This window comes from Hylobates moloch, unplaced genomic scaffold (assembly GCF_009828535.3).
Source record: "Hylobates moloch isolate HMO894 unplaced genomic scaffold, HMol_V3 SCAFFOLD_1, whole genome shotgun sequence".
NCBI lineage: Eukaryota > Metazoa > Chordata > Mammalia > Primates > Hylobatidae > Hylobates > Hylobates moloch.
The window spans coordinates 102,903,927-102,930,204 of record NW_026652276.1 but is presented as its reverse complement, the minus strand read 5'-3'; the positions used below and the strand labels follow the sequence as shown (position 1 = coordinate 102,930,204).

Below are 26,278 nucleotides of genomic sequence, written 5' to 3'. Positions count from 1 at the left end.
AGAAATGTTCAGGCATTGATTATGTTTCTGTGTTTCTTTATACTAATAATGCTGTTTTGATTGTGTGTGTATCAGCTGCTGTCTGCCCCACCAATACCATAAGCCCGCCCACAGCTGTACTTATTCTCCCCTTCCCTGTCCTGCCTGGTTTATGTGGTTCTCCACTGGTTAGAACTAAGCATTAAGGGCACTGTCCTCAGCTGCAAGCTGTAGTCACTGTCCATCAGTATTCATACTTTGTTTTCATTGCTAATAATTTTTTTCTTTTTTTTTTTTTTGAGAATGAGTCTCGCCCTGTCACCCAGGCTGGAGTGCAGTGGTATGATCTTGGCTCACTGCAACCTCAGCCTCCCAGGTTCAAGCGATTCTTCTGTCTCAGCCTCCCGAGTAGCTTGGATTACAGACACACCTGGCTAATTTTTGTATTTTTAGTAGAGATGGTGTTTTGCCATGTTGGCCAGGCTGGTCTCGAACTCTTTACCTCAAGCGATCCACCCACCTTGGCCTCCCAAAGTGCTGGGATTACCGGCGTGAGCCACCATGACTGGCCTCATTGTTAATAATTTGATCCGTGGAGAATGGTTTCTGTATCTAATTCTCCTTCTTCTCTTTTTTTTGAGACAGAGTCTCACTATCGCCCATGGAGTGCAGTGGCACGATCTTGGCTCACTGCAACTTCTGCCTCCCAGGTTCAAGCAAGTCTCCTGCCTCCGCCTCCCGAGTAGCTGGGATTACAGGCGTGTGTCACTACACCCGGCTAATTTTTTTTTTTTTTTTTTTTTTTGAGACGGAGTCTTGCTCTGTCACCCAGGCTACAGTGCAGTGGCGCGATCTCGGCTCACTGCAAGCTTCGCCTCCTGGGTTCATGCCATTCTCCTGCCTCCGCCTCCCAAGTAGCTGGGACTACAGGCACCCGCCACCACACTCGGCTAATTTTTTGTATTTTTTAGTAGAGATGGGGTTTCACCATGTTGGCCAGGCTGATCTTAAACTCCTGACCTCAGGTGATCTGCCCTCCTTGGCCTCCCAAAGTGCTGGGATTACAGGCATGAACCACTGTACCCGGCCTAATTCTCAAGTACCTCTTACTTGTTTGTATAAAGTACTTTGTAGATAAGGAGCAATAATGGTCTTCTGGAATGTAATCAATAGGTTTATGAGGCAATCATAAAAATTCTTCAGGAGAATTCTGAGCCCTTTTCTGGGATTTAGAAAAGCGTTGTTCAGAAAAAAGTATCATGTGAGTCTCTCACATAATTTAAAACTTTCTAGTTAGAACATTAAAGAAAAATAAAGAAAAACAAGTGAAATTCATTTTACTGGTAATACTTTAACTTATTATATCTAAAATATTTCAACATATAATCAATTTAAAAATTATTAATGGGCCGGGTGTGGTGGCTCACGCCTGTAATCCCAGCACTTTGGGAGGCAGAGGCAGGCGGATCATGAGGTCAGGAGATCGAGACCATCTGGCCAACATGGTGAAACCCTATCTCTACTAAAAATGCAAAAATTAGCTGGGAGTGGTGGCACGCACCTGTAATCCCAGCTACTCGGGAGGCTGAGGCAGGAGAATCGTTTGAACCTGGGAGATGGAGATTGCAGTGAGCCGAGATCGTGCCACTGCAGTCCAGCCTGGTGACAGAGCAAGACTCCATCTCCAGAAAAAAAAAATTATTAATGGGATATTTGTCATACTTTTTTTGTACTAAGTCTTCAAAATCCAAAGTGTATTGTACACTCACGAAACATCTGAATTTGGACTAGCCAAGTTTCACTGCCACATGTATCTATTTGTTACCATGCTAGACTTTGTAAGCCTAGAATTTTTTTGTGTGACAAATTTTCTATTTAAAAGTAGTACAAGGGTACTAGTATATAGTATTTTTAGCTATAGCTACACTTATTTCAGAGATGGTCACCATTTCATATTACTTTCATTGATCTCATTTATGTATTTTAGATTTTTATTTGAAAAGTTCCCTTTTAAATCTCCATCTCCCTGCCTTTTATTTTTTATTTTGAGACGGAGTCTCACTCTGTTGACAGGCTGGAGTGCAGTGGCGCAATCTTGGCTCACTGCACCCTCCATCTCCCAGGTTCAAGCAATTCTCCTGCCTCAACCTCCCAAGTAGCTGAGACTACAGGTGTGTGCCACCATGCCCAGCTAATTTTTGTATTTTTAGTAGAAACGGGGTTTCACCATGTTGACCAGGATGCTCTCGATCTCTTGACCTTGTCATCTGCCAGCCTAGGCCTCCCAAAGTGCTGCGATTACAGGTGTGAGCCACCGCACCTGGCTTTTTTTTTTTTTTTTTTTAATTTAAGAGACACAGTCTCTCTCCATCACCCAGGCTGGAGTGCAGTGGTATGTTCTTGGCCTGATCATAGCTCACTGCAGCCTTAAATTTCTAGACTCAAGCAATCCTCACTTCAGCCCCCAGACAGCTAGGACTGCAGACACACACCACTATACCCGGCTATTTTCATTTTTTTGCAGAGATGAGTCCTTGTTATGTTGCCAAAGCTGGTCTTGAACTCCTGGGCTCAAGCAATCCTCCTGCTTCAGCCTCCCAAGGTGGTGGAATTACAGGCGTGAGCCCTTGGGCTTGGCCTCTTTTCTGCTTTTATAACAAATCACAAAGACTTGTTATTTTGTTACAAAATAACAAATCATTTGTTAAAATGATTAATACATGTTAAAGAATGGTTAAGAAATAATTTTTTCCTGTTAGAATACATGATAAAAATAGTTTTCCCTGTTAGGATACAGGAAAACGATTTTTACTAAAAACCAAATATTAAGGTAATGGATATGGACGTTTTTATTATTATTATTATTTTTTACAGGTGTTGAAGAAGAAGAAAAAGCTGCAGAGATGCATAAAATGAAATCTACAACCCAGGCGAATCGGATGAGTGTAGATGCTGTAGAAATTGAAACACTCAGAAAAACAGTTGAGGACTATTTCTGCTTTTGCTATGGTAAAAACAATACACTTAATTTTTCTAAAAGATACATTATATAATTGAGTTTTCTAAAGGAGAGATTATGTAATTGATTTCGAAAATCATATAACACACATTTTCAATGATTGAATGGATTAGCAATAACCTTACTTTCTTCCACTTCCATTTTGAAGGAACCCAGGAAGAAGTGTGGCCAGTAGAGCTGTTTCTTTCTTTCTTTTTTTTTTGAGATGGAGTGTCGCTCTGTCACCCAGGCTGGAGTGCAGTGGCACGATCTCGGCTCACTGCAACCTCTGCCTCCCGGTTTCAAGTGATTCTTCTGCCTCGGCCCCCCGAGTAACTAGGATTACAGGTGTCCGCCACCACGCCCAGCTAATTTTTGTATTAAATTTCAGTAGAGATGGGGTTTCACCACATTCGCCAGGCTGGTCTTGAACTCCTGATCTCAGGTGATCCACCCACCTTGGCCTCCCAAAGTGCTGGGATTACAGGCATGAGCCACCACGCCTGGCCTAGCTGTTTCTTTCTAATAAGCATGCTCATCTCTCTAATTCCCTGCAAAGCCACCTTTTGTTACTCTTGTCACATCATAAAACAAAGCTCTTACAAGAAAACACTCAAAGGAGGAGATTGAGGTTTTACTGTGGGATCATAGGTGAAAATCAATTCTCTGGAATGGGATTTTCAGTATGTGTGAGGCTTGCTGCCCAATAGGCTGACAGTATATACTCATTTGTAAATGGGAAGTTTGTGTTTACCTGATAAGTTTTCAATGAGAATATTAGCCGAAACGTTCCTGGTATTTTATGGTAATAGTTGGATGTGCTGGGCTTCTGTATTCTGAGGCCAAATTGTACCTGAGAATATGCCAGGATGGGACCATCTTCAAGAAAGACAATAGTGCAAGAAACCAACCATTGCTCTCTCTGTGTAGTTTTTAAAGTAAAATATTTTATCTACTTTTCATTTTGGCTCTTTGGATCAGTTTCAGGTTTAGACCTTCTGCTGACATGGGGAGATAGAATGCTGTAGTATTAATTAATTTTGAAATCACATATTATAAAAAATCGTGGATGCCCTTATTAAGCCACAATAAGCTAGCGATGATTTCATTTTGTAATCTTACCATTGAATGATGTTCATCCGCTTTTCATCTCCCCCAGGGAAAGCTTTAGGCAAATCCACAGTGGTACCTGTACCATATGAGAAGATGCTGCGAGACCAGTCGGCTGTGGTAGTGCAGGGGCTTCCAGAAGGTGTTGCCTTTAAACACCCCGAGAACTATGATCTTGCAACCCTGAAATGGATTTTGGAGAACAAAGCAGGGATTTCATTCATCATTAAGAGGTGAAGTGCTTTCTCCTTTTGTAGCCATCAACAGTTGATTCGTATAAATTTGAATATTTAGCTTATGTTAATGTATTTTTAAAATTCATATTTAACACAGAAGTCATTTAAATGTATGCTCTACAATAATTTTGCATATTCATACGGAGTTTTGTTTTGTTTTAATGCAGACCTTTCTTAGAGCCAAAGAAGCATGTAGGTAAGTAAGTGTTTCGCTTCCTTGATAGCTGGCTGGCCTCCGTTTTGCTAGATTTTAATACACTTTAATGGTTTCTGTTTTATTTTCTTTGAGAATATGATGTCAGACATTTTCGGATGGGCTGTTTAGATGTTTATGTAATCCACCAAAGGTTCCTTGAGCTAAAAAAGTGGAGACTTGTTTTTTTGTTTTCAGCTCTGCTGCTTGTTTTCTATAGAAGATCATATATCTGCCCTCACTTACCAGAATTATGAGTAGGATTTAAGTGACCTAATGTCATTGACTAGGCAAGGCATTGTTGGGCCCAGCATTGGGTGGGGAGGGGATACGCAGCTGTGTATCAGCATTACAACTTTTGAGAGCTGTGAGTCTCACGGAAGAGAGAAAAGTCTGTAAAGTGAACATGGCAAGAACATCGCATCCCTACGGCAAGAATGGTTCTGAGAAAGTGCTGTGGATGTTATTGGAGGTTGGATTCCTTTACAGTTCAGGAAAGAGTTCATGAGGAAGAGAACATTTCCATGGGCCCTTGAAGAATCATGCGGATTTCAGCTTCCTTTAGGGAAGTCTAGCCATTTCATTTGAAGGGAAAACAGGATAAAGAATGGTACCCTTTAGAGCCAGGTTTATTTGAGACTTTCGGAAGTAAATAACCAGTATCATTGGAATACTCTTAAACATGTAACTATGAAAGGAAAAAATTATATATACGTAAACATACACATTGTGTTTTCTGTTAACCTTTGTTTTAGTCTCATTGTGGTGAAAAGGTTAATTTTTTAGCAGCTTTATTGAGGTATAATTGATACACCATAAAATTCACCTGCCTTATTTTTATTATTATTTTTATTTATTTATTTATTTATTTATTTATTTATTTTATTTTATTTTTTTTTTTTTTGAGACGGAGTCTCGCTCTGTCGCCCAGGCTGGAGTGCAGTGGCACAATCTCGGCTCACTGCAAGCTCCGCCTCCCGGGTTCACGCCATTCTCCTGCCTCAGCCTCTCTGAGTAGCTGGGACTACAGGCGCCCGCCACCACGCCCGGCTAATTTTTTGTATTTTTTAGTAGAGACGGGGTTTCACCGTGGTCTCGATCTCCTGACCTCGTGATCCGCCTGCCTCGGCCTCCCAAAGTGCTGGGATTACAAGCGTGAACCACCGCACCCGGCCTATTATTATTTTTTGAGACGGAGTCTTGCTCTGTCGCCAAGGCTGGAGTGCAGTGGCGCGATCTTGGCTCACTGCAGCCTCTGCTTCCCGGGTTCAAGTGATTCTGCCTCAGCCTCCTGAGTAGCTAGGATTACAGGCACGTGCCACCATGCCCGGCTAATTTTTTGTATTTTTAGTAGAGATGGGGTTTCACCATGTTAGGATAATCTTGAACTCCTGACCTCAAATGATCCACCCGCCCCGGCCTCCCAAAGTGCTGGGATTACAGGCGTGAGCCACTGTGCCCAGCCAAATTCACCTGTCTTAAGTATATAATTCACTAATAGTAGATTTACAATCTTAAAATGTTTTTAAGGGGTTTTCACCCATCATCACAGTCTAATTCTGGGATGCTTTCATCATCTCTGTCTGCTATTTCATGAATGTTGTAGAAATGGAATATGTAGTATGTATCCTATTGAAATGAGCTTTTTTCACTGAACGTCACTCACTCGAGGCTCATCGAGCTTGGTGGGTGTATCCGTAGCTTCTTTTTATTGCTGAGCACTAACTATTCTGTGACATGAACATACTGCCTGTTGATCCAGTCATCAGTTTATAGATATTTCGGTTGTTTCCACCTTTGAGTATTGGGAATAATGTTACAGTGAACATATTTGAGCAAGTTTTTGTCTGGACATATTCCTTGATATCTCTTGGATATTTATGTAGGAGTGCAATTACTAGGAATAGGGTAAATTTACACTGAACTTTTTTTTTTTTTTAATTGAGACGGAGTCTCGTTCTGTCACCAGCTTGGAGTGCAGTGGCACGATCTCGGCTCACTGCATCCTCTGCCTCCTGGATTCAAGAGATTCACCTGCCTCAGCCTCCTGAGTAGCTGGGATTACAGGCACGCGCCACCACACCCGGCTAATTTTTGTATTTTTAGTAGAGACGAGGTTTCACCATGTTGGCCAGGCTGGTCTCGATCTCTTGACCTCATGATCAAGGGAGGCCTCTCAAAGTGCTGAGATTACAGGCGTGAGCCATCGCGCCCTACTACACTGAACTTTGAAGAAACTGACAAGCTGTTTTCCAAGGTGGCTATACCATGTTATATTCTCGCAGCAGGATAGGAGGGTTACCCCCACATTGCTGCCAACTTACTTCTTGATTTTAGCCATTGTAATAGATGTGAAGTGGTATCTAATTTTTGTTTGATTTTTTAAAATTTCTCTAGTGATTGTTGATGTTGTGTTTTTACTTTTCTTTCTTTTTTTTTTTTTTTTTTTGAGACAGGGTCTCACTCTGTTACCCAGGCTGGAGTGTAGTGGTGCCATCTCAGCTTAGTGCAGCCTCAACCTCCAAGGCTCAAGCAATCCTGCTGCCTCAGCTTCTCAGTAGCTAGGACTACAGGCGTGTGCCACCATACCCAGCTCATCACTGAACCTTTTTTGGCAGAGACAAGCTTTTGCCGTGTTGGCCAGGCTGGTCTGGAACTCCTGAGCTCAACTGATCCGCCTGCATCGGCCTCCCAAAGTGCTGGGATTACAGGCATGAGCCACCACGCCCGGCCAACCCGGCTAATTTTTATATTTTTTAGCAGAGACGGGGTTTCACCGTGTTGGCCAGGCTGGTCTCGAACCCCTGACCTCAAGCAATCTACCCATCTCAGCCTCCCAAAGTGCTGGGATTACAGGTGTGAGCCACCATGCCCAGCCTAATCTCAGCACTTTGGGAGACTAGAGTGGGAGTCTCCCTTGAGGCCGGGAGTTCGAGACCAGCCTGGGCAACATAGCAAGATCCAATTTCTACAAAAAATAGAAAACAATTAGCTGGGAGTGGTAATGCATGCCTCTGTAGTCCCAGCTACTCAGGAGGCTGATGTAGGAGGATTGCTTGATCCTCGAGAGTTGGAGGCTGCAATGAGCTATGATCATGCCACTGCACACCAGCCTGGGCAACAGAGTAAAAACCCTGTTTCTAAAAAAAAAAAAAATCTGTATCGTCATTTATATGTCAGCAGAGTCAAATTCTCCATATTCCATCTTACTAGACAAATGGTATGTTTCTGCATTTCTCTCATTGATGAAAATAAGAGCTTTTTCATTCAAGGAGGGTGTGTTTGGGTAAAGGGATGAAAAGCAGTGTTTATTCTGGTGGGATCCAGAGTTACAAAGCCTAGTTCTACCCCACTCATTCTATATTTAAAGCTTTTAGACATATTATATTTGAAATGTTGAAAAACTAACTCCAATTTTTTTTTTGTACGTAGGTGGTCGTGTGATGGTAACAGATGCTGACAGGTCAATACTATCTCCAGGTGGAAGGTAAAACCTAATTTCATTACTGCTGTTTAACTCCCACACCTCAAAAAGTTTTAGTTGTTAGATAACTGAGATATTAGAATATTAAAAAGGCCTTATGTCACACATCTTCAAGTTTGGTAGGCAAGGATATCATTTGGGGATCTTGTGAACATGCCCTCTTTGACTAGGTATTTCTGAATAGTAGAGTTCCTGGGAAAAGCCAGGGGCGTTGGTCACACTGTGAATTGGCCTTAGAGTGGTATTTGGAAGTTAATATGCTATTCTGTAGTATTTTATTGTACTGTTTTCCCCAAAAGATAGATAGAAATTAAAGTACTAAGTTCGGTTGATAACTCTTTTTTTTTTTTTTTGAGATGGAGTTTTGCTCTTTTTGCTCAGGCTAGAGTGAAGTGGTGCGATCTCGGCTCGCTGCAACCTCCGCCCCCCTGCTGGGTTCAAGCGATTCTCTTGCCTCAGCCTCCCAAATAGCAGGGACTACAGGCATGTGCCACCATGCCTGGCTAATTTTTTTGTATTTTTAGTAGAGACGGGGTTTCACCATGTTGGCCAGGCTGGTCTCGAACTCTTGACTTCAGGTGATCCACCTGCCTCGGCCTCCCAAAGTGCTGGGATTACAGGCATGAGCCACCACGCCTGGCCCAATAAGTCTTAATATGCTACTCTGTAGTATTTTATTGTACTTTTTTCCCCAAAAGATAGATAGAAATTAAAGTACTAAGTTCAGTTGGTAACTGTTTTTTTTTTTTGGAGACAGAGTCTCCCTCTGTTGCTCAGGCTGGAGTTCAGTGGCATGATCTCAGCTCACTGCAACCTCCGCCTCCCGGGTTCAAGTGATTCAGGTGAGCGCCACCACACCTGGCTAATTTTTGTATTTTTAGTAGAGATGAGGTTTCACCATATTGGCCAGGCTGGTCTTGAACTCCTGACCTCGTGATCTGCTCACCTCAGCCTCCCAATGTGTTGGGATTACAAGCGTGAGCCACTGTGCCCGGCCCAATAACTCTTATTTATGCAATAAATAAATATGTCAGTTTTAAGCTGAGTCAGGTTTGCACCCACCTTGGTCAAGGGAGGGATCTTATACTTTGAGACCCAGAGACTTTGAATGCTGTGGGAGTGGCTGTCACCAGCGTGTGGCTTGATCAGGGCTTTCTTCTCCTTGCAGTTGTGGCCCCATCAAAGTGAAAACTGAACCCACAGAAGATTCTGGTACGTACTAGCTCTTTTAGAATCAATGGTAAAATTAAGGTAGACTTTTCCTTAGTGTAGAAGGTTATAGTCTGACTCAATTATTGTTTTGTTTTGATAAGAAAGAGGCAGTCACTGCTAATGTATTCCAACTGTGACACCATTTGTTAATGTTATCACATTAAGACCCAGAAAGGTAATTTGCTCAGTAAGTGGTAGGCAGAGTTCTTTGCCAGTTACACATGTTTGTAGATAAAATGTATTGGTTTTTTTTCCAGTTATACAGACATATAATGTAAGAGGTCAGCTGTTTTGTAGTGCTTTTTACAAAAATCAATAGAATGCCCCCTTTGTCTCCTCCTTCCCTCTACACTACTGTTTTCCACTCTCTAAGGAGACCATTTTCAATTCTCAAATAAAATTGCTACTTAATTCCTTATTTGTTTATTTATTTTTTGAGATGGAGTCTTGCTTTGTCACTCAGACTGAAGTGCAGTGGTGGGACCTCGGCTCACTGCAACCTCTGCCTCTGAGTTCAAGCATTCTCCCACCTCAGCCTCCTGAGTAGCTGGGATTACAGGCATGTGCCATCATGCCCAGCTGATTTTTATATTTTTAGTAGAGACAGGGTTTCGCCAGGTTGGCCAGGCCAGTCTTGAATCCTGACCTCAAGTGATCCGCCCACCTCAGCCTCCCAAAGTCCTAGGATTACAGGCATGAGCCACCGTGCCTGGCCCCCTGTTTATAATTCTGTTCTGTCCTAGAACCATGGCACCCAGATGTTCTCAGCGTATTTATTTATTTCATTGTTTCCCCAGTGTTATCCTGTGTCCTAGTGCCACTGTCAAGCCTCCCGCTGCTCGGCCCCGTGCCCCTTATTCACAGGGGACATTCCTTAGTGGGCTGTCACCACCCTGCCTGCTCCCTCATCTCCCTCTGTCTGCCCAGGCCCTCGGCAGCTTCCCCAGCCCCTTCCCCTGCCCTTCGTCAGCCTTCTCATTCTGCCATGTTTCCTGGGCAGCCACCTGCCCCGCTTGACCCCCATCTAAGGGCATCGCGAATGAGTTGTTGGGGAGGAGGGTAGGGCCGCGTTAACGTGTGTGTGCGTGCATGTGAATGAGAGCTTTTATGTATGTATTTTGGGAGAGCTGCAAGAAAGTGTTGAATTATCCTTTTTTGGAAAAGGTATTTGAGTCTTTTACACTGTTTGCTGGTTTTACCGAAGGTTTTTCTTTTTTCTTTATTTTCACTCCATAGGAAATCTCAAATTTTTGTGTGGTTTTCAGTAGGTTGTGCCAAAAAAAATCATCATTTTGCAAATTTTCCCCCATAATTCATATATTCATCTCCTGAATATTTAGTTTGCTTCTAAAAAGAAACATGCTGAATTGAGAAACCCCATGTGTTTAATTGAATTCTTTCAGCTGTCTTTATGTACACATCAGCATCATTATACGTTTTTTTTTTCTCTTTTACACTTTGCATCTTTGTATTCCTAATTTATTCTGCAAATAAGATTTACATTTATAGCCAGGGTGCAGTCAGGAGACAGAAGCCATATCAGTTATTGGAAGAGAGAAAATTTAATATAAAGATTGTTGGCCGGGTGCGGCGGCTCACACCTGTAATCCCAGCACTTTGGGAGGCTGAGGCGAGTGGATCACCTGAGGTCAGGAGTTGGAGACCGGCCTGGCCAACATGGTGAAACCCAGTCTCTACTAAAAATACAAAAAAAAATTAGCTGGGCGTGGTGGTGGGTGCCTGTAATCTCAGCTACTCAAGAGGCTGAGGGAGGAGAATCGTTTGAACTCGGGAGGTGGAGGTTGCACTGAGTCAAGATCGTGCCATTGCATTCCAGCCTGGGCAACAAGAGTGAAACTCCGTCTCAAAAAAAAAAAAAAAATTGTTAACTAGTTATAAAGTTGTTAACTTTGTAACCTAAAGGAGAATACTAAGGTTTTCTTTAAGGAATAATTCTAGGCAGTGGCTGCCACCCTATCAGCTTTCCATCTGACTTCTGAGGTGGGGTAGTGTTTGGCTGGTGCTGGTGGCTGAGGGGCATGGTGAAGTTGCTTCTGGTAGTGTTGGAGACATTGCCAACCGGGCGCAGCTGTTGTGATGGGAGGGCCTGCTTTGGCCAGGCTGAATGAGGGTACCAAGGAGTGACCTTTTTGGGATGAAAATGCAGACAAGAAGCCAAAAGGAAGGCCCAGATCTCTTCCCCTCCTCTAGCCTGTCTCTCTGTAGTGTATCCTTGTGGCAGAGACTCACACAGAGCCAGCTGCTGTGCAGAGCCCAAACTTCAGCAGAAACCCAGAGGATGGGTTTGCAACTGAGAGACATCAGTTTTGTGGGTGGCCCAGGCTGCTCAGCATATATACACACCCTTCCCTGCACATTTGACCTTCTGTACAAAACGAGACAACTGTTCCATCTAAAGAGATGCAACTTTACTTCCTACAAAGAAATCCATTTTTACCCTCTCCTTAAAATGGGGAGACACAGTGTTCCAGCAGTCACACCCATCGCTGGGAGACTGACTTAAAATCCAGTCGCGAGCTATATTACCTGCTCTTTAAATGCAGTCCAAACCTATTTGAGTAATCTCTAGTCTAATGGACAAATGGAAAGGAAACCTCCAGCCAAACTATTGTGAAATACTACCGCACAGAAGAGAATAGTTAGTATATGCAAGCACATATCTTCACACAAACACATTTGTAACAGACAAGGAAGAGAATAGGCATAGTTGCCACAGTCTACGTTTCTGCAGCTTACCAGACTTTTTTTTGGATTTACCTTTTTATTTTTATTTATTTATATTTTTTGAGACAAGATCTCACTCTGTCGTCCGGACTTGAGTGTAGTCGTGCGATCTCGGCTCACCACAACCTCCATGTCTCGGATTCAAGCGATTCTCCCACCTCAGCCTCCCGAGCAGCTGGGATTACAGGCGTGTGCCACCCAGCCGATTTTTGTATTATTCATTTATTTATTTTAGTAGAGACGGGGTTTAACCATGTTGACCAAGCTGATCTTGAACTCCTGACCTCAGGTAATCATCCGCCTCAGCCTCCCAAAGTGCTGGGATTACAGGCATTAGCCTCTGCACTCAGCCAGTATGTGTAAGGTTCTTTAGCGAATTGGAGTGACCCAAATTTTTATTCCTGAAGGGTCTGAATCTCCAGTGGATCTGCCTTTTTTGTTAGCTGTAATGCTGTGATTTTCTTTCCTTCTTTTTTTTTTTTTTTGTTGAGACGGAGTCTTGCTGTGTCGCCCAGGCTGGAGTGTAGTGGTGCCATCTCCACTCACTGCAACCTCCACCTCTTGAGTTCAGGTGATCTTTGTACCTCAGCCTCTCGGGTAGCTGAGACTACAGGTGCGTGCCACCACTCCCGGCTAATTTTTGTATTTTTAGTAGAGATGAGGTTTCACCATGTTGGCCAGGCTGGTCTCGAACTCCTGACCTCAGGTGATTTGCCCGCCTGGACCTCCCAAAGTTCTGGGATTACAGGCATGAGCCACTGCGCCCAGCTGTTAGCTGTAATTTTCTATTAACTTTTACTGATGGACATGAAAGTGCTAAGTTAGCCCAGAGAGTTGCAAAGGTCTCAGATGCAGTGTTCTCTGCCACCACTGTGTAGTAGCAAAACACTTTCCCCTTGGTGATTGAAGGCACTGGAGTAACTCCTTTGTTTGCTTGTTGCTTCAGGGACGCATACCCTTTGTATATCAATTTAACTCTCTTTGAGCTCTTTCTCTAGAGTTGAAAATACTGTTTACAAAGTTGCCCAAGTCAGAGCTCACGATTTCGTTCGTCTTAGGGTTGGTATGACTGTGGTTGAATATCTCAGCCTGAAATGTGTATGTGCACCCATGCATTGTTCATTTCTTTTTCCTTTTTTTTTTTTGAGAGGGAGTCTCGCTGTGTCACCCAGGCTGGAGTGCAGTGGCACAATCTCAGCCCTTCCCAAAGTCAACTTTTTAATAACATAGATTGCTTTTGCCTATTTTGACCTTCATATGAGTGGAATTACACAATGTGTAGTCTTTTGTATCTGGCCACAAAGGTCTGCTTCAAATCATCTGTCCTAATTGTGGGCAAAGCTTTATGCAGAAAGGTGTGCTTTGTACCCTTACACAAATCTCTGTAATAAAAGGGATGTATTAGGCGAAAAAAAAACAATGTATCTCATTATTGAAATTGTTAACCATTATGCTATCTCTTCTTTGGAATACTGAGTTTTTTTGTTTGTTTGTTTTTTGTTTTTTTTGAGACGGAGTCTCGCTCTGTCACCCAGGCTGGAGTGCAGTGTTGCGATCTCGGCTTGCTGCAAGCTCCGCCTCCCGGGCTCACGCCATTCTCCTGCCTCAGCCTCTGGAGTAGCTGGGACTACAGGCGCCCGCCACCAGGCCCGGATGATTTTTTTTGTATTTTTAGTAGAGACGGGGTTTCACCGTGTTAGCCAGGATGGTCTCGATCTCCTGACCTCGTGATCCGCCCGCCTCGGCCTTCCAAAGTGCTAGGATTACAGGCGTGAGCCACCACGCCCGGCCTGGAATACTGAGTTATTAAAACTGATGTTTATAAGTGTGTTTCAATGGTTTATAAAAGTATTTTTAATATTAAGTGAAAAGGGAGTGTGGTAAAATTTTCTTTGATTCTAAAGATAAGAATTTGCTGGAGAAAAGAGCAGCACATAATTGCAGAATATTAATAAATGGTTAAAACTTTGCATTGGCTGGGATCATAGCTGATTTTTACCTTCTGCTACCTAGCAAACTTTTTTCAAAGACTTAAAGTCTTTACTTAAAATAAATATGCATTGCTGTATTTATAGGGAGGGCAGAGAGGATTTCCCTACACAATCTAGCTGAAAGTTCTGACATGCAATCATATCATTGCATTTGCTTTTCTAGGCATTTCCCTGGAAATGGCAGCTGTGACAGTAAAGGAAGAATCAGAAGATCCTGATTATTATCAATACAACATTCAAGGTAATTCGAGTTAATGCAATTTTTCTTTCTGAAAATTATTCGTGGCTAAAATTAAAATTTGCTCATCAATTGCTTTAATTTCTTAAATAGTATTTTACTGATCAGTTCTTGATCGATATATATACTTGTAATTCAGTCCCAGGGATAAAACATTTTAAAAATGGAGCTGTAAGATCAACTCAGACAATCCAGAGGAGATATGTAAAATAGCCATTTGTGTTTTTGTTTTTGTTTTGTTTTTTTGTTTTTTTTTTTTGAGATGGAGTCTTGCTCTTTTGCCCAGGCCAGACTGCAGTGGCACTATCTCGGCTCACTGCAAGCTCTGCCTCCTGGGTTCACGCCATTCTCCTGCCTCAGCCTCCCAAGTAGCTGGGACTACAGGCACCCACCACCGCGCCCGGCTAATTTTTTGTATTTTTAGTAGAGACGGGGTTTCACCATGTTAGCCAGGATGGTCTTGATCTTCCGACCTCGTGATCCGCCCGCCTCGGCCTCCCAAAGTGCTGGGATTACAAGCGTGAGCCACCGCGCCCGGCCACCATTTGTGTTCTTAGAAGGATGAGCAAAAGTTGTGGCACAATACAGAATTCAATCCCAGGTTCTAGTGTTGCAAAATAAAATAAACCTGTTAGGGAAATGCAGATATTGTCAGCTTAATTTTTTCTCACTGCATAATTATAGTATATTAAACACTTAAAGTAAAAAATCTGGTTAGCTTTGCCATGTACATATCTAATACACCATCTTCATTGCATCCAAGATAATGAAATATCTATAACCCCAAAAGTTTCCTGTGTCCCCTTGTCATTCATTGCCCTGCCCAGTATTCAGGCAACACGGATCTGTTTTCTGTTTTAGGTTAGTTTGCATTTTCTATAAAGTCTTATGAATGAAATAATAAAATGTGGACTATTTTCATGGGCCGGGGAACAGTGTGGCTTCTTTCATTTCAAATGATTGTTTTGAAATTCATCCACAGCGTTGCATGTATCAGTAGTAGATTCCATTTGATTGTTGATTTGTATTCTATTGTATGCCTGAGTCAAAATTTGTTCATCTCTTTGTTGATAGCCATTTGGGTTCTTCCAGTTTGGGGCCATTACAAATAGAAGTACTATGAACATTTATTTACAGGCTTTTGTGTGGACATAGGCCTTAATTTCTCTTTTTTTTTTTTTTTTTGAGACAGAGTCTTACTCTGTTGCCCAGGCTGGAGTGCAGTGGCGTGATCTTGGCTCACTGCAACCTCCACCTCCCGGGTTGAAGTGATTCTTCTGCCTCAGCCTCCCGAATAGCTGGGATTGCAGGTGTGTGCCAACACACCCGGCTAAGTTTTCTGTTTTTTAGTAGACATGGGGTTTCACCATCTTGGCCAGGCTGGTCTCGAGCTCCTGACCTCAGGTGATCCACCCGCCTCAGCCTCCCAAAGTACCAGGATTACAGGGGCTAACACGCTTTTTTAAAATGAAATATTTAAAACCTAAAAGCATAGTATCAGTCTGCCCAGGTTTAGTGAACCATAGTATTCGTCTCTTCTCTCCTCCCTCCAAGAAACAACGTGTAACTATTTCATTGAAGCCCTTCTTTGGGCTCTCCCAAATCCCCACTTCTCTTTCTATTCTTAAGTTAAACATGGTCTTGAAAACTGAGAACTGTCCTTCCTGATGGTGATGTGCTTTACTACGTAAATATTCTCCCAGGAGTGTGTGTGTGTGTGTGTGTGTGTGTGTCATGTCCACACGTATTGTTTTATATATGCCACTTCCTGAGTGAAGCTTACACAGTGGTACACAGTATATGTTTTTTTTTTTTTTGGAGACAGAGTCTTGCTCTGTTGCCCAGGCTGGAGTGCAGTGGCACGATCTCGGCTCACTGCAAGCTCCGCCTCCCAGGTTCACACCATTCTCCTGCCTCAGCCTCTCCGAGTAGCTGGGACTACAGGCGCCTGCCACCACGCCCGGCTAATTTTTTGTATTTTTAGTAGAGACGGGGTTTCACCGTGGTCTCGATCTCCTGACCTCGTGATCCGCCCGCCTCGGCCTCCCAAAGTGCTGGGATTACAAGCATGAGCCACCGCGCCCGGCCTACACGGTATATGTTGTTGAGTATAGTCTGTCACTCAATTTAAGTTTTCAAGATTTATCTTTTTTTTTTTTTTTTTTTTTTGCGTGGGGGTGGGATGGATTTTTGCTCTGTCACCCAAGCTGGAGTGCAGTGGTGCGATCTTGGCTTACTGCAACCTCCGCTTGCCAGATTCAAGCAATTCTCTGCCTCAGCTGGGATTTATCTGTTTTGTCACAAGTAGATTTAATCATGTCATCATGGTAGTTACACTGTGATTATAAGACAGTTCATTTTTTCGTTCTTCTACATAAAGGCATTGATGTTTTCTTCTGAAACCTTTTGTATTCCAAAATAGGCTTGGATATATTTCTCTGTGCACCTCAGTGCTCCTATAAAATAGTGGCATTCAAATGTGAGTGTTGGGAATGTGTTGGTTTTCTCAATGAGTGGTAGGCACCTCAAGCATTTGAGAGGTTAAGTATGTTTTAGGGTGAATAAAATCAAGTACCATTTTTAGGGTGAATAAAATTCAAATATGGGACATTAAAATAATTTGAAAGTATAGTGATACATGAAGGTATGCTGAGTAAATACCAACTAAAAAAAATATAGTTTAGCAATATTGGAAGCCAAAAACAGTAGTAGCAGGGGTAGAATAAGACTATGTCATATTTCAAGGAATTGGTCACTAAGTTGATATAACAACCATTAGTTTGTATGTGCCTAACAACGTATCCTCAAAGTAAAAGTAAAAATTATTTACAAATTATAAGTCTCTGTAGATATGTGCAGTCATGTGGGAGATTTTAACCAACGATATACGTCTAGCTGATGAATACTCTTTTAACATTTATATGTTAAATAGAATATTTTCACTACAGTTAATATATGTAAGCTAACTATAGAAAACTGTGTACCCAAGAAATAAGTTTATTTACAAAGCATGAATCATTTATAAAAATTGACTGTATACTTGTTCACAGTTAGTCTTAATAAATTCTCTGAACATACCGAAATTAAATTATTAATAGAAAACATATACAGTGAGAATCCTAGGAAACATTCTTGTAATTGACTTAATGAGGGCCTCATTAAAAATATTTCGACCAGAATATTGAGAATGCTTGTGAAGAGCAACTAAAGCAGTATTTAGAGGTCAATTAGTAGCCTTCACTAAGGTTGCATTTTTAAATCCTGTAAATAGCACATCTTCCTTTTCATGAGCTCTGTATATTTTACTCAGAGTCAGAAGACTAGGAAGCAGTGGATCTAGCATTTGAATTTAGGAGTCTACATTCAAAGACTTGCTCTTCTTTGAGATTCCAAATAGAAACTATTTCTTTATTTCTCATGCAATTGATTTTTTTCTCTGATGTGTCCTTTGCCTGTAATGTGTAGTGTGGTGCGTCTTTGTGAAATTTCTTAGCCTTTAGAGAGTGAAGCCTTTCAAACGACTTAGGATGTTTTCCCAATTCTCTTCAGAGATAGTTAACTGAATTGTGGTCATATTAATGCCAAAATGTGTTTTATATTAAATAGCCATTGAAAACACAATGTTTTGTTCTCTATTTTAAAACTATTATTACTTTAATCATTAAAAAATTTGATGATAACATGTAAATATGTTGTCAAAATATAGCAGTTTGTGAAGTTGAATTTAACTCAGAGTACTTTCTGTGTTTTGGAAAGAACCTTATTAGAAAAAGTGCCCGTGGTGCTGGAAGAAAGGGAGAATGAATTAATAGCTGTTAGTTTGTCACATTTCTATTTCAGTAGAGATTCAAGGAGATGGTTTACGTTGCTTTAGAGATTCTAAGGAAGGTATATAACATTTGGTTCTGCATTTGTCTTCAGTATGACAAAAGAGTAAGCAAATATTTGCCAAAGAAGAAACAAATACACCTGTGAGATAAACCTGCATTTGTAATCTGTATGAAGTAAAAGTTAAAGTTTACTGTTATGAACATTGTACTGTTTTTAAAAACCCACATCTTCCATTTTAGACATACCATTCCCATTCAATCCATATGTCCACTCATCTTCAAAATTTCTTTTGACTGTTTACATATGAATTCACCTGATTACATTTTTCCATTCACCAAGACCATAAATTGACATTGCTCATCTTGTCAGTCTTTTTTTTTTTAAATATTTTTCTTTTTTATTTATAAAAAGGCCATTCCATGTATGTCACCCAAATTTGTTGACTAAAGTCACCCCACATTTTTTTGGGGGGGGGGGATTACTTTTGAAGTATTATCTTTGTATCCCAAAGCAGGCCCTTCTGAAACTGATGATGTTGATGAAAAACAGCCCCTATCGAAGCCTTTGCAAGGTATAATCTTTTCACTTCCATTCTCCCACATAATGCTCATGTTTAATGTTTCCTTATATTGCACAGACTGTGTTTTAATATTTATAAGTATAGTATTACTTTTCTAAATGGAAAAGGAAAAAAAATGTATTGGCCTTTTTTTAACATATAAATGAACTTCACAAGCAACAATTTTTCAAAATCAATTTTCCCTTTTGTGAATCTAGTAATGAATCTCGAAATGGGTACATGACACACTTTCCTATTGAAGGTAAAGTACACATTTATACTTTATCTCAGAACAGTCAGAAGCCAGGTTACTGTTGTATTGGTTAGTGATGCAAATATTGATAAGGTCAGGTTGATACTTAGTATTTAGAAGAATTCTGAAATAGCACTTGTTAATCTGTAAGTTTCTAATTTATTGCCTTTTTGGCAGTTTTTTACAGTGTTCCCAAACTTGATACTCATAGGCTATTAGTAATGGCATTTACTTCTATCTATTCTGGCTTTGAGTGCATAAGATGTATTTTCTTTAGGCTTAGCATATAATGTAAATGTAATTGTTTATTTCAGATTTTAAAAGACATACAGAATTATTGCTTACACGAACAATCATCTTAACTGTTATTCTTTGCTGAAATTTTACTTTTTACCTACTGGCCTCATCATTTCACTCTCATTCCTTTGACCTCACATCTCTTTTTTCTTTGACTTTTACAGTCAAATAACTTAATGCTCCATAAATTCAAATATTAAGATTAAAAAAAGAGAAAGGAAGTGTGTAGAGAAAGCATATTTTAAAAATGAATTAAAGAGTGACTCATAGGTGTAGGTTTGTAGATTTACCTAGAGTTTTGAGTTCAGTTGAGTTTTCACAACATAAAGTAAGTGGAAAAGAATCCCCAGATAATTGTGACATGCTAAAGCTAGATACTGAGAACCAAAAAGATGTAACCTCAGTATGGGACTTTTAATTCAAGGGTATTAGCCACCAAATGACAGTTTTTCAGACTGTAAGCATTGCTCTTTAAAAACCAAGATAAAATACATTTATAACATATCTTACTTTTAGTATAGCTTCTGAATTTAGTTCTCAATAGATAAGACAAAATAGATGAACATCTGCTTCCTTTCCCCTCAAGCGATGTGTTCTTACTGATAGGTAATATGTTTTTTTTTGGCACTTAAGGGCAGTGTTTTTCAGTCTTTTCCATGTTAGTAGCTCAGATCTTTAAGGACAGAGGATACAAATTAGGGGGCAGCTTGTGTTCTTAATCCTAAGTGGCTCTCTGATGTCTTAGATTCTTCCTTTCCTTTTTGTGAGTAAAACTTCTGCTCTAGTAGGATGAGCCTGTTCACCTTGTGACTGCCTAACTGATCATTGCTTTATGTTCCAGTTTTTAGAAGCAGGCAGATTATATTACCTGACTTAAAATGCTTTTGAGACTAAAGGTAGTATCTTAAATTTTAACTTACGAGTTTCCTTTAAGTACAACTTTGATGAAATTATGGGGATTGAGTTTCCATGGCTTTCACCATAGTGAAAATGGAAAGCAGGAACCATTCCACAGCAAACCCGGAACTTATTTATAGAGAGTTAATTAAGTGTCTGATCACAGCAAGCATTTACTCTGAACTGTTTGTGTATGTGTGTCATTGACAGATGAGCATGGTACTTGAAGCATAATTCTGCTTCCTCAGATTCCAATATCTAGTAATTTTATCATGTAGTTATAGTAACTAATAATAAATCCCCAAACCTACTTAGGTCTACTCTGTATTTGTGTTTTCAAATAATTTTTTTAGCTTCCAAATAGAAGCGTTGTATTCTTTTCTGAATTAGAAAACATTGCTCGACTTAATTGCTAAAGAGTTAGACAATCATTTTGCATATGTGTATTATGTCTTACATTGTTTGCATTGTTACCTAGATTCTCTTTCATCTTTCAATGTCAGTTTTTATTGGTTTATTATATGTTGTTTATTTTCTTTTTAGGAAGCCATCACTCTTCAGAGGGCAATGAAGGCACAGAAATGGAAGTACCAGCAGAAGGTTAGGAGAAAAAGAGATTGCATATTTTCCACTATTTGTTGTATGTTTATTCTATTTTATAGATTCTGTTATCCTTAAAACACCTCATTTGGAAATAAAAGGTGATTCCTTTGGTATGCCTTCCTAGCCAACAGGTTATTATTATTTTTTTAAGTTCTAAGATGTAATATGCTTCTTTGACCATACTGATTAATAAAGCCTATGGGAATGAAACTAAGTGGTAAGTAAAGCTCTTACATGATGCAAAATGCTACTTTTTTTTTTTGTCCTGCTTTTCTTGTGCCATATTAAAGATCTTTTAAGGAAGAATAGCTTCAGTGTTTGAGAATTAAAATTACTAGCTCCATTCATATTTTACTTTCAAATGTACTTTTTAATACTTCTAGTCTCTTAGTAGGGTAGGAATATAGCCTACATAAAATTTATACAGGAGAGAGTTTCTCCCTTTATTTTATACTCACAACTACTCCATAAATGACTTTGTCAGTTTGTCAACTCTACAGCTTTGGTTTTAGAATTGAATGCCTGACTGAGGTACAGTTCTTTTTGTTTAGAATCCTGAGTTCAACTTATCATATAGGGTGGCTTCTTATTTCCAAGGGGTTTAAACGGTTCCACACAAATTTTTATAGATTTCTCTCAAGGAAAATGACTGGTAAGGTAACTGAATCTTGTTTTAGAATTATTTCTCTCATAAGTTAGTCATGTTATCCCTTATTTTTCTCAAATGAAAAGAGGAGTCTATTGTGTAACTGCTTATATTCCATTGTATTTACATTTTTATTTTAATGAAAAAGAACTTTTGTTTGATCTTTTACCTTCTTTGAGGGAAAGGCAATCTTAAAAGTCCCCCAGTATAGGCTGGTTTCTCCAAATTCAATTATAGAATTAGGGTTTTTCCCTGAAATACATTTCTCTCAAAAATACTGATATGCTCATTGTAAACCGTTGGTTACATTTCCCTGTCAGCCCTTTTTATAGAAGATTGTGTGGGTGAATGTTGTATGCTTTACTGTGTGGAGGTGGGTATCTTCTCTGTGACAGAGTTTTCAGCTTTGAGTAGGCGGGATTTAGGACAACAAGACCTAGGTAGTAGATCACGTGCAGTACAAGGGCTCATCGGGCAGTACCGATGGCTGACCGCCTTGCAGCCGCGTCGGCAGGTACTGCACCTTGAAGACTGCGTTTTTAGGACATTTTTACTGTCATATTCCAGTGTTAACAAAGTTGAATCGAATCTGGGTTCTGGCCTTTATTCCTTTACTAACAAGTAAACATAATCTTTGGCAAATCAATTAATCTCTCAACCTTTGCACAATGAAAGAGAACTAATGAAAATACTCTCTAAGCTTCTAGCACTAACATTCTGATGTACATTTGTCTTGTGTAGGAACAAATATGAATGAACTTTGTAATTTTTGAAATATGTTGCATACAAAGCCAGAGGATATAGTCCTGTGTGCACTTGTGACAGTCAGTCTTTTGATAGGAAACTCTCCATTGCAAAGCCTGGGTTGTGGTTTTATTGAACAGTAGAAACCACTCCTCACATTTCTGAAAGGAGGGAAGAAATTCTAACCAAAGTAGAAAGCATTTGTTTCTATCCGAGCATCTTCTAGCTGTGGCAGGAAATTCATTGTGACTTTGTCATATCCTCATTCCTCCAAGACTATGGGATTTTTTTGAGTCAATTTCTGCAGGTAACATGTTATTATCTAAATTTTTCCAGAGTTTTTCTAATTTTTGTTTTCTTTTATCCCTATTTATAATGAAAAGGGTCAAATTTTAATTTCATTAATATGAAATGAATGAAAATGCCAGTGGATTTTTATAGTAGGCTGCTTTTGGAGTATCAAATCAGTAAAATGTTGGAACATATGGAAACATGCTTAATAATGAATGTCATTTTAGAATTTTATTTTTTTCAAGATTCTACTCAACATGTCCCTTCAGAAACAAGTGAGGACCCTGAAGTTGAGGTGACTATTGAAGGTTAGTTATCTAAAAGCCTTGATTCCAAAGTTTACTTCTGGTCATAAAACTATTTGTCACATTCACATTGCTAAATATGCATTTCATTCATTTTTAAAGGAGACTTGTGGGACGAATACATGCGTTTGTGTGGCCAAAGCAGCCCACTCCCCACTGCTTTGGGAGTTTTAGATGACAGAATGAGACTGTGAGAATTAGCATTGGCCCACAGGTGGCCCAAGCTATCCTTGCTATCAGTGGGAGTTGAGAAAAAGAAAATTATGACCAGACTTGATACACACAAAAACAGATTCTATAATCTATTGGGTTGTGATAGAAGAAGACTTACTTGGAGCTGGAATCCCTAATTTCTAATTAAGTAAAGTGGAGGAGAAAGTGTTGATAGTTTAGTGAGTAATTTTTAAAGCAAGTCCCTGCCCCCTGCAACGACCTGCAAATACTACTTAGAGGCTGACGTACAATTTATCTTTCAAAACTGTTTTGAAGCAATAGCTACAAATAAATTCTACAATACTCTCTATAGCTAAGATTGCTTCAAACCTGGTTTTTTTTTTCTCCAAAGATAAGCATGAACTCAGCTGAGCCAGTTTATCCTGAATTATTTGAAAATTCAGCTAATAGAATTATTAACTATCACTTCATACTAATAATTATTAAATGAGCATTGCGTTTTTCCTTTTAAATTAGTGTCTCACAGCTGGGCATGGTGGCTCACACCTGTAATCCCAGCACTTTGGGAGGCCAAGGTAGGCAGATCACCTGAGGTCGGGAGTTCAAGACCAGCCTGACCAACACGGTGAAACCCCCATCTCTACTAAAAATACAGAATTAGCTGGGTGTGGTGGTGCATGCCTGTAATCCCAGCTACTTGGGAGGCTGAGGCAAGAGAATCGCTTGAACCCTAGAGGCAGAGGTTGTAGTGTGCTGAGTTCACACCATTGCACTACAGCCTGGGTGACAGAGTGAAACTCCATCTCAAAAAAAAAATTAAAATTAATGTGTCACAATACTTGCGTAAGTTTCTTCCCCTGAAAGTACTTCTTTCTTGTGGTAAAATGTGAAAATGGTACAGTAAATTGTACAGTGGAAAGTTTTCTTCACCCTCACTCTGCTCCCAAGTCCCAATACTGAGGGATATATGTCAGCTTATTGTGTCTACTTTGAGAAATAATTGCAGAACATATCTTGATGCAAAAATATACAGATGCTTTCAGCATATGTTACAATGCAAATTTTAAAATATCACGTATTCCATAGGCCTCCCCCTCCCATAACTGCACATCTTGGTACTTTATTAGTTTTTTTTCTAGCTGCTGCGTAACCTTTCTTGGTTTGCTGTCTGTCTCTCTTTCTCTCTTAATAACCTGTCGCCTACTGATGTCACTTGGTTATTTCTAGTGTTTGACTACTCCAGACTACTCAATGTGTCTGTCTTCATTGCTTCTAAACTACAAGTCAATTAGTAGCTTCCACTTAATACAAGAAATCTTTTCATGCTGCATGTGTTAACTTAATATACAGATTTCTTTTTTCATTAATATAATTTTTCTAATCTAAAACATTTTGAATTATCGTCTAGCATTAAATGGTTGAAATTTAATTCGTTTTTAGTTAGAAACCTCATTAACAGGAAAAAAATTTAAGAACATACAAATATTATAACTACTCAGCTGTGCCCTTTCTATGGAGATATTAATAGGAGGTTATTAAAATTATAAAAATAAAGGTTTTAGGTAGGACTAATAACCATTTTGACTTGTCAAATCTTAAAGCAGATAGAAGCTGTATTTTTTTTTTTTTTTTTTTTTTTTTTTTGAGACGGAGTCTGGCTGTGTCGCCCAGGCTGGAGTGCAGTGGCGCGATCTCGGCTCACTGTAAGCTCTGCCTCCCTGGTTCACGCCATTCTCCTGTAGAGGCTGTATTAAAATGGTTTAGAATGTAAATACTTGCTTTTGTAGTATAAGACCTTTAAAGAGAGGTTACGAAAATCCAGAAATAAATGGCTCATGAACCTGAAGCTTATGTCAGCCTTTTGAAGTTTAACTGTTTTGGATGGAGTAATAAATCTCATTTCTTTTCTTTTCATTTATTTGATTATTTATTTATTTATTTATTTATTTATTTATTTTTGAGATGGAGTTTCACTCTTGTTGCCCAGGCTGGAGTGCAGTGGCGCGATCTCGGCTCACTGCAACCTCTGCCTCGCAGGTTCAAGCGATTCTCCTGCCTCAGCCTCCTGAGTAGCTGGGATTACAGGCATGCGCCGCCACACTCGGCTAATTTTGTATTTTTAATAGAGACGGGGTTTCTCCATCTTGGTCAGGCTGGTCTCGAACTCCTGACCTCAGGTGATCCGCCCACCTCGGCTTCCCAAAGTGCTGGGATTACAGGCATGAGCCACCGCACCCGGCCATTCATTTCTTTTAAACTAAGACATTGTGCCATAAGCCTGATTTAATGTTCACATTTGTGATTAAGTAGCAGAATTTTGCTAGTAGACCTCTTTCTTTTCAGAAGACCAGTGAAATACCAGGTCTGAGTAAAGTAATCCTTTTAAAAGGTAGCATTTTCCACATCATATGTGCACATACACACACACATTTTATGTATGTATATATAAAAAATATGTATATTATATAGAAATTACATCAACCATTAAATTCCTGATTTTTTTAGGAAGATAAAAAACTCTCAATATTAATAAGGAAGGTCAAGTGAGAACTTACATGCACACCTCTGGTTAATAGTGTGTATCGTATATTCTTTCTGGAAAGATTACTTCCAAATGGTAGGAGCTATTTAGATACCCGTAGTTAGGAAATAAAATTTTGGTATATCTTCATAACAGAAAAATGTATAGCCATTGAAATCCTGATAATGTTTTCCAATAATCTGAAAAAAGATCTCTAATATAAAATGTTACAGTGGAAAAAAAAAATCCTGCCTTGAGAACAAGGCAACTTGAAAAGCAAAAGTGTATCTAGAGAATAATCTTAGTTTTGTTTTGGAAAATACTCGTGCTTGGTAGGAAGATGGACAAAAATAAACTGAGATATTCCTGCTTGCTTGGAGATGACTTAATTTTCTCCTTTTATATCTTTTCACATTTCCCAAATCATTGATAGATAGAAAAAAAAAAAAAAGCAGAACTTTGTTATCAAATAAGTCTGTCCGATTTTTCACAGTGTTTTAACCTCGATTTCTTCATTTGCAATTATGTGGAGTTCTGAAGTGGCTAATTTGACACTGACGCGGACGTGTTTGTGGATACAGGGTCATTACTTACCCACTGCTGGTGCGCTCTGAGCTGTGCGCTTCCATTTGTGGCGTTTTATTTGTACTTGGAGTCAGTGGTAAACATTTAAAACATACGTGACTTAGGTTTGGGAAATCGGCCTTGGACTAATAGGACCGCTTGCCTCAGTTTTCGTAAAACTGGGTTAAGGTGAATTGCTGTCAGGTATGTTATCTCTGATGTGTGCAGAGAAAACCTTATCAGACTTGTTTCAGGTCTAGCTGTCATGGGAGTGCTAAGAACGGTGTAAAGGAGGTTTCTTTCTTGCGCAGTTCTCTCTCAGGGCCTAGCTTCCCAAACCTGAGTCACTTACCTGTTACCTGTGTTCCTTCTGCTGTGGCCTAACTCTCTGTTCATTACTTAACCTG

At 39.9% G+C, this 26,278-nt stretch overlaps 1 protein-coding gene across 7 annotated transcripts in view; it reads left to right on the top strand.

Annotated features, from left to right (window-relative positions):
• GTF2I (general transcription factor IIi) overlaps window positions 1-26,278 on the top strand; it is a 113,141-nt gene that overhangs the window by 46,665 nt on the left and 40,198 nt on the right. For 2 of the 7 annotated variants that reach the window (XM_032756545.2, XM_032756600.2), the window contains exons 4-12: window positions 2,854-2,988; window positions 4,137-4,320; window positions 4,491-4,519; window positions 7,949-8,003; window positions 9,169-9,212; window positions 14,112-14,189; window positions 18,529-18,588; window positions 20,567-20,623; window positions 22,553-22,615. In XM_032756545.2, the coding sequence (XP_032612436.2) occupies window positions 2,854-2,988; window positions 4,137-4,320; window positions 4,491-4,519; window positions 7,949-8,003; window positions 9,169-9,212; window positions 14,112-14,189; window positions 18,529-18,588; window positions 20,567-20,623; window positions 22,553-22,615 (705 nt within the window). The remainder of the gene's footprint in view (window positions 1-2,853; window positions 2,989-4,136; window positions 4,321-4,490; window positions 4,520-7,948; window positions 8,004-9,168; window positions 9,213-14,111; window positions 14,190-18,528; window positions 18,589-20,566; window positions 20,624-22,552; window positions 22,616-26,278) is intronic. The other 5 variants (XM_032756554.2, XM_032756580.2, XM_032756563.2 and 2 more) reach the window with 5 other exon arrangements.